The sequence below is a fragment of the Poecilia reticulata genome, chromosome 14 (genome assembly GCF_904066995.2).
Source record: "Poecilia reticulata chromosome 14, P_reticulata-male-v2, whole genome shotgun sequence".
Classification (NCBI taxonomy): domain Eukaryota; kingdom Metazoa; phylum Chordata; class Actinopteri; order Cyprinodontiformes; family Poeciliidae; genus Poecilia; species Poecilia reticulata.
In genome coordinates, this window is record NC_088843.1 from 4,478,111 (window position 1) to 4,485,712 (window position 7,602).

At 36.9% G+C, this 7,602-nt stretch overlaps 1 protein-coding gene across 3 annotated transcripts; it reads right to left on the reverse strand.

The window, feature by feature from the left end:
- Positions 1 to 847: 847 nt before the first annotated feature.
- Positions 848 to 6,246, reverse strand: ublcp1 (ubiquitin-like domain containing CTD phosphatase 1). 3 transcript variants are annotated; one of them, XM_081615799.1, is made up of 11 exons: positions 6,187 to 6,246; positions 5,552 to 5,796; positions 5,388 to 5,479; positions 4,523 to 4,608; positions 4,308 to 4,423; positions 4,067 to 4,165; positions 2,926 to 2,963; positions 2,462 to 2,560; positions 2,188 to 2,304; positions 1,970 to 2,097; positions 848 to 1,348 (listed from the first exon to the last, which is right to left on the reverse strand). In XM_081615799.1, the coding sequence occupies exons 2-11, from the start codon at positions 5,703 to 5,705 to the stop codon at positions 1,321 to 1,323; spliced, it is 957 nt and encodes a 318-aa protein (XP_081471925.1). In that variant the 5' UTR covers positions 5,706 to 5,796; positions 6,187 to 6,246; the 3' UTR covers positions 848 to 1,320. The 3 variants fall into 3 exon arrangements, with proteins under 3 accessions (XP_081471925.1, XP_081471924.1, XP_008425721.2); XM_081615798.1 differs by having other exon boundaries at positions 6,079 to 6,230; XM_008427499.3 differs by having other exon boundaries at positions 6,097 to 6,229.
- Between the last annotated feature and the right edge of the window lie 1,356 nt (positions 6,247 to 7,602).

Consider the following 7,602-nt stretch of genomic DNA (forward strand, 5'->3'; position numbering starts at 1 on the left):
CACCATCATAGAACTGACCGTGAATTCTACTACAACTCAGACGGTGCTGGAGACAATGAGTAAAAACGTTACATTAAAAAAAACTCATTTTAAAGCGTTAGAGGAGCAATAAGCAGCAGAGACAATTTTGGTACAAAAAAGTTTTTATGGTTAAATTTACAGGAAGTTCATAAGAAAACAAAAAGTTAGACAATGACATCATCTCATGAAATAATAAACTACACCTTCATCTATAGCTTAAAAAGACTTTTGCTAACAACTGAAATAGTCTAAATTAGACTTACATTGTTTGGTAAAATCTTTCGATACCAAAAAAAAAAAAAAACTCAAGCAACTGATCCTTGTTTGAATGAGTGTTTTAAAGTGTGCATGTACAAATTACACACAAAAAAGACACCCAAAACGAAAACAGAACAAACACACTTTTGGGCAAATACACGTCAACACCCATCCGGCCTTGACCAGAGCTGCACACTTAACTCATGAATATATTATAGCAAAACATGCATTGAAGTCCATTGTAATGGTCAGTGATGTAATCAGTGTCAAAATTTGATGAATATTATTTTTTATCTCACAGTAGTTTTAGTGGTTATTGCATATTGTTGTATAGCAGTGGTCAAATCTGCTTTTGGTTTGGACCACTGCTCTAAAAAAAAAGAAAGAAAAAGAAACGGGTACAAATCAAAGTTCTTCATTACAACCAAGAGATTTTCTAGATATGCAATGTACACTAATAGCAGCTAAACCAAATGACTCCCTGCACGCTGAAAACACTTCAATACCTGTTATGAGATGTGATATTTGAGCTATGTGAACCAGAATGGGTTCAGAAATGGGATGGACACACAGGAACATGACCTTTAATTTCCTCCAACATTTATGTAACAAAACAGATGTAAACAATTGTAGAAATCTGTAGGCCACTGTGGACTTGACTGAGTGTTATAGCCGTCCATCATGAGCTGGTCGTCACTCTGGAGTTTGTCACAATGTGAAGAAAATATTCAGACCAAGAAGACCATGCAAATATACAAAGGAGGAAGGAAGCTAGTTCTGACAGTGTTGGTGTCTGCAACATTACAGGTTAATTGGTGGTCTAAGTCCAACAGGGTTGTTTGGAGAGATGGATTTGGGTGTGTGTGTGTGTGTGTGTGTGTGTGTGTGTGTGTGTGTGTGTGTGTGTGTGTGTGTGTGTGTGTGTGTGTGTGTGTGTGTGTGTGTGCGTGCGCGTGTGTGCGCGTGTGTGTGTGTTGGGTAGAACTGAAGGATGGGGTTGTTGTTTCTAGCCCAATTGTTTGTAGACAGTTGACTCTTTCCTCAGTGCTGCTGTCTCTTGGATAAGTACCTACAGAAACCCACAAATTAAATTACTTTCACTTCACAACCAATAAATATTAGGAATATACAGAATCTTAAAAAACTAAACCTTCAAATTTTGTCACAGTATAGCTATGAATCCTAATATGCTGGAATTTAATGTAATAGTGGAGATGCACGACATGTTGGCACTAACGCTGGTGTCATTTTAACAATCGATATCAATGTTCATATTCTTGCTATTTTTTATAGGAGGGGATCGGAGGAGGCTGGTCATGCGGTATTTGTTTGGTCACGTAACATTAGCTGCAATTTCAGTGCAAACAGAACCATGAAGACCAAGGAACACATGATCTGTGGACATCTGTTCAAAGCGGAACAGATGTCTGGTTTAGAAACTCCTCAGACTTGACCTCTATGGAAGAGCTGATAGAAGAAAGTAGGTTTTGAAAGAAAACTGAAATAAGCAGTCACAATCCATGAAGGTGGTTCACCAAATATGCGGAATATGCTGCTTTCATTATTATCATCAAAGTTAAATATCTACTTTTTCTTTTGTAAGGTACCGTACTGTCCATGGCTTACAGATGTTGTGTTTGTGATTAAAAGAATACTATTCATTGCCTTGTTAACACATTTTACAGCCTACCTCTCCCAATGCTTATGATTAAGTCCACTGAAGTCTTCAAGCTTGGCGATTTCTTTCAGGTACTGAGCCAGTTTAGAGAGCTCTCTGTCCTTCTCCCTGTTGAGATGGGCCTTCATGAAGGGTCGGATCTAACAAACAGCAGCACAAAGTAAGGTGCGAGTCACAGCAGCAAATGTGAATCACAGAGTCTATGCAGAAGAGGGAAAAGCACAGCCGACCTTTAGTCCATTCTGTGGATTCATGAGGAAATTTCGTCCGATGTCATCAAACATGATGGTGTTCTTTCTGTTGTAAAACTCCCCATACTTTCCCCAGATCACACCTAAAGGCTTCACCTGGAGATGTCATGGAAAACAGAAAGTCAGGCCAGTTATTATGGTAATCACCCTAAACAGGAGGACACTTTTTATACTTTTTACAGTGCATCCAAGTTAAATGAACTAACCCGAGTGAAGACAGGAATGAAACAAGAAACGTTTCAGGTGTACGAACCTCCACCACCCCTCTCTTCGGGGTGTGAACTGTGATCATGGCTCCGCTGTCCAACATGAATGTGATCTTGTAACCTGGGTTTTCCGTCACTCCCAACTCCTGCATGTATGGAAACACACAGCTACAGTATGTACAGCCTAAACTCACTGTGTACGATTGTTCAACACCGCCACCTTCTGGCAAGATCGTGGTACTGCAAATTTAGAAACAATTTTGGGACGCATTAGATCTACTAAATGTGATGAGAAGGGAAAATAAATTGGATTTGTTTTGATGAGACAATGTTTGTGTATGTAAAACAATCATTTTGTGATGTCTTTACTAATTATTTTGGACAATTTATCGGTTGGAGTAAAATCCCAGCCAATAAATAAATCACGTTTATGAAGACATAGCAGAATGTTTAAGAAAAACTGGCTTAGGCAAAATTACACACTTTGAAAAAAAACAAGAGGAATACTTGCTTTCATCTTGGCCTCTATCCACTTCATACTTGTAGCAGCTAAAGAGAGAAAGCACAAGTATACATCGTTAAACCCGGGAATCTTGAAAGATGGAGATAAACACACTGATTTTTCTACATTTGATAAATATTCCCCAACTTTTCAATTCATTAGACTTCTACACAAAAACAAATTCAAACAAAAATTTTAGATATATTTTAATCAAATCAATTCCTAAATTTCAAACAGCGTGCAGAGCAGATTTCTGTCAAGTTTAATGATCACAGCTTAATACTAATGAAAACTGTATTTATGTCAATACCTCAGCAGAGCCCGAGGCTGGTAACATCCACGTCACGCAGCATGGATGCAACATTTATGCAAAAGTAGCCTTGAGTAAGTATTGAGTGCACATACTGTGCTGCTGTATATGGAGATACTGCTTAGAAGGATATTACATACACTAGGATATATATGAAGACTATTTTCTTGATCAGGTGTAATGTTCAAGTTCTCAAATACTCAAAATAAACCCTAACTATATCACTCTGTGTACAATAATGCACCAGAAGCGGCTGAATTAGAAAGATTTGCCAAACAAAACTTTAACCTTTTTGTTCTCACACACTTTTCAGTTCATCAGGTACACAAAAACCACTAATATTTGGCCTATTTTCTATAGCAGTTGATCTCTGTAGTAACACAGGAAAATAAGCTACGCCATTATACAGTCATATAAGGGTTACCTTTTGACATTTAAGCAAGCATTTAAGCAAATACTTAAAACATATGTTTTATTAAGCCCATATTTATACAGCAATTCTTTACTGGTCTGATGTAATGTTCTAATTTTATCTACCATATTTTTATTAGCTGTAAGCGGAATATCATCCTAATTAACAAAAATAAAGGCCTGAAAACATCAGTTTTTGTAAACTACAGGAAGAGTTTCATGAAATTAACTTATCAGTAATATTCTAATTTATAAAAATGGGCCTGTAGCTGATGAAAACCTATTTTATTTTGGTTCATCTTCAAAGTTAGCCAAGAGGGAAGTTTTTTTTAGTCATATTTGTCAAAAAACTGTTCACGGACATCTAAGGAATGCTAAAGCCATTCCTCCAATCGATATAACTAACCAGAGAATAGAGACGGTACTTACACCAGATGACAATGTCGTAGTCCTCATATGCAGATGTGAGGAACTCATGAAGGAACGGTCTCATCAGCTCCTGACCCGTTTCGGCACAAGACTTGTGATCTAAACACACATAACATCAATTCTCAGGTTCAAATGATGAGATGACGTGTTGCCAAGGATTCCTGTTTTCCAGTGAAACCAAAACTTTGAGGAAAAGTGAACTATATATTAGTCAGGTTCTGATATCTTGTTTCTAACTCACCAAACAGCGTGTAGTCCACATCCAACACCAGGAGCCTCTTGCCTTCTCTGGGAGAATTCAGTTCCTCGACTTTATAGTCTTTGACTCTGCGAGCTATTTTAGCAAGATTCTCCTCTCTGAAGATCCGAGAAACAAAAAGCGATAAATAGATATCTCCTTTCAACATGTTCTCTTATTTTATTAACCATCTGCACTCAGGCTGTTAAGTTTCTTACCTGTTCTGCACCTCTATGACTTCCTCCTCAATGTCAAAATCATTTACAACATCGTCATTGTCTGGGGGAGGAGCTAAAACGTCTTCCTTTAAAATTAACAAATATACATGTGTAACATTCACCATTCAGGTCAATAATCAGAAAAAATCTTAAATATATCCAGTCACAAGTTTACATACACTCATCATGGTAAAAAGCTGTCAATAGTTGAGGAAATTAAAGGTTTTCTTCCTTCTTCATTATTCAAACAGGTTGTGCAAACCACCAGATTAATTGGCAGCAACACCATTATGATCCAATCATGCTTCACAGTTGATACAGAATTCATTGGCATAAAGTCTTTCCATGAATACCCCAAAACTTTTCCAAATTAATGAAGTTATAGGTAAATTAATACATGTAAATATTGCCCTCTCAATTAGATTTTATTAAAAAAGTGGCAGATTTTAATTTTAATTAATGGATAAAAATTTAAATTTTTTTATCCATAAAAAAATTTAAATCTTGTTTGTAGTTTCTGAAAAGCTTTACATCAAAGGCCCTCCTTAAACATCTTCTCCCGAATTAGCAAATGTCATCGAATATGTTACTAGCATGGAAATCTCGTAGCAGTAATTGTGCGTACAATAATATTGTAATATTAAAAATTGTGTTATGTTGTGCATATTCATTCCACTCTGAAAAAAAAGAATGCTTCAAATGAATCCTTAAGGGCCAAAAACAAGGAACATTCCTGTCCATGATAAGTGCAATCTGTACATCATAGTAAATTTCATAAAACCTCTTAATAGAGCTGTTGTAGTCCGACAGTGTTACCATTAACTGCATGCCATCGTAGCACCTCTGCTCTCACCCTTCCACTTACCAGGCTTTCTTCTCTGGTACCCATCATCATAATTTTGGTATTAGGCTTTAATTTCAAAGAGCCCAGCTTAACCTCATCCTCTGCAGGTTTACCTGGAAACAGGAATAAAAAAATTTGAAGTCATATTAATAATGACGCTAAGGGATTTATCTGTGCCCTCTCACCTTTAATCTTTAGTCCCAGTAGTTTCTGTCTCTCTGGTAACACCCCAGTCAGACTCTTGATAGACTGTTTCAGGTCCATCACAGTGTCCTCTTCAGAAAGAGAACTGATGGAGTACTCCTGTCCTCCCCACTTTATGATCACTGACACAGACATGGCTTACACGGGCTCTTCACGAACATGCACGACGCTGACCTTTGTGCACACACCTGCTGCTGTTTCTACCAGGACTAACAAACATCCACACCTTGAAAACAGAGGGGTGAAGGCAAAGTAACAGGAGAGGTGTTCAGTGACCAGCAACAGCTCGAAACAAAACACGCAAATCAGTGAAGCAGCAAGAGAAACACAAAGTAACTCTTCAATTTATTTGGGTATTTAAGACAAACAGCCGAATTCCTTCCGATGAGAGAGGACACTTTGATTATTTTTAGCATGCGGTGGCTAATAGTGACTAGCAGCAATGTAAACACGCAGGGTATTAGAACATGTTAGCATTAAATATTACAAGAATCCTGGTAGCTCTTACAGTTCAGAGCAAGCTAACCTGGAATACTTGACTGTGACTCCAGGGATTTGACAGAAACGAGAATGAATGAAGTTCTCGTTTTCGTTTCATTCATCGATAGATAAATACCGTGCTCTTCCTGGCGTTCCCCTACCTTCCCGGTAGTGACGTAGGAAAGAGACTGTTCCCATAGTGACCGCTTGTCAACAGATTAACAGCGATTTGAAACAGGTTTTAAACACATAATATCCTTTTAAAACTATGCTTATGTTTCTGTCTCTGTTCCTTCCAAACCTTTCAGATGTGATTACGTTTTGTGCTCATTGTAGCCCACATTATCATTGTCTTTTCTTACAATTTCTGAAAATCATTTTAGCAATACCTTTTTTTTTTTAAGCAACTCCCTTTTTTCACTATTGCTCTGTTGGAATCCCATTAAGTCTGGTGTATAGTTATCACATAAATATTGAAGGAATAGGTTAACTATACCAGCAGTCAAAAATATGGTACTTTGATGACTTACTGGTGGAACCAAGGATTCTACTTTCTAGCTCAAACAAGAATGTTCATCAGTCAGTTAATTAAAACCAAGCGCACTTGAGTTATGCAGTGGGACAAGCAAAATGAAATCGTCAAGTGAAAGTTTTGCATTTACTCGTGTTATCTATCATTGTCAAACATTTAAGTGTGACAAACAACTGAGTGGGAGGAATTAAATAAGATCGTCAAAAGGCTTATCCATCGACAGAGGTACAGTGGGAGACAGAAGAGCTTTAACTTTATCACTTTTGGGCAATGCTTCCCACCCCATCCATTACAGAACTGCAGACCCATTTCACTGATAGACTGCTGCATCTTACAAAGGAGCTTTAGCGTTGGTCCTTCATCTCACCTATTAGACTTTAGCCCCTTCAAACTTAAACTAAGTATTGTGCCGTTTTTCATATTTTAGATAACATTTCTGTTGTTGGTTGCATAGTTTTCTTTCACTTGTAAATAATCTGTGGTTGTTTATGCACAAAAAACACATCTCAGTTGCATATTTCTTTCAATCAGAGGGTCTTATTTTTAAAATTTTACTTTGCTGTAAATTTGTCCTTACTACACAGCATGTTATTCTTACTTCTGTTAATGTATTTTTGTGTATAAATTGGTGCTTTAACTTGTTTGTCACTTTGCTACTGGTACACCTGAATGTCTCCATTGAGGGACAATATCTTATTTCTATTCTATTCCATTCTGAAAAAGCAAAACGGAATAAATCTGAAAGAAGGCTTATATAGCATCCTGGAAAGAAATATGTATAAATAAATAAAATGTATAACTTTTTTTGGATGAAATCAACCACAAAAAAAAAAATCATTTTAATTCACATTACACGTTTAAAACGGTTCAGTTAATCCGATTTTATTTTAATTACAGAATCAAAAGCTTTTTTGACAGAAATTCAGTGCAACCATCTTGTAAGTAAACTAATTCAACTTTTTGTAATACAAATATGATACTAAGAGCTTTAATGGGACAGGGTATGCTGCGCATGCTCAG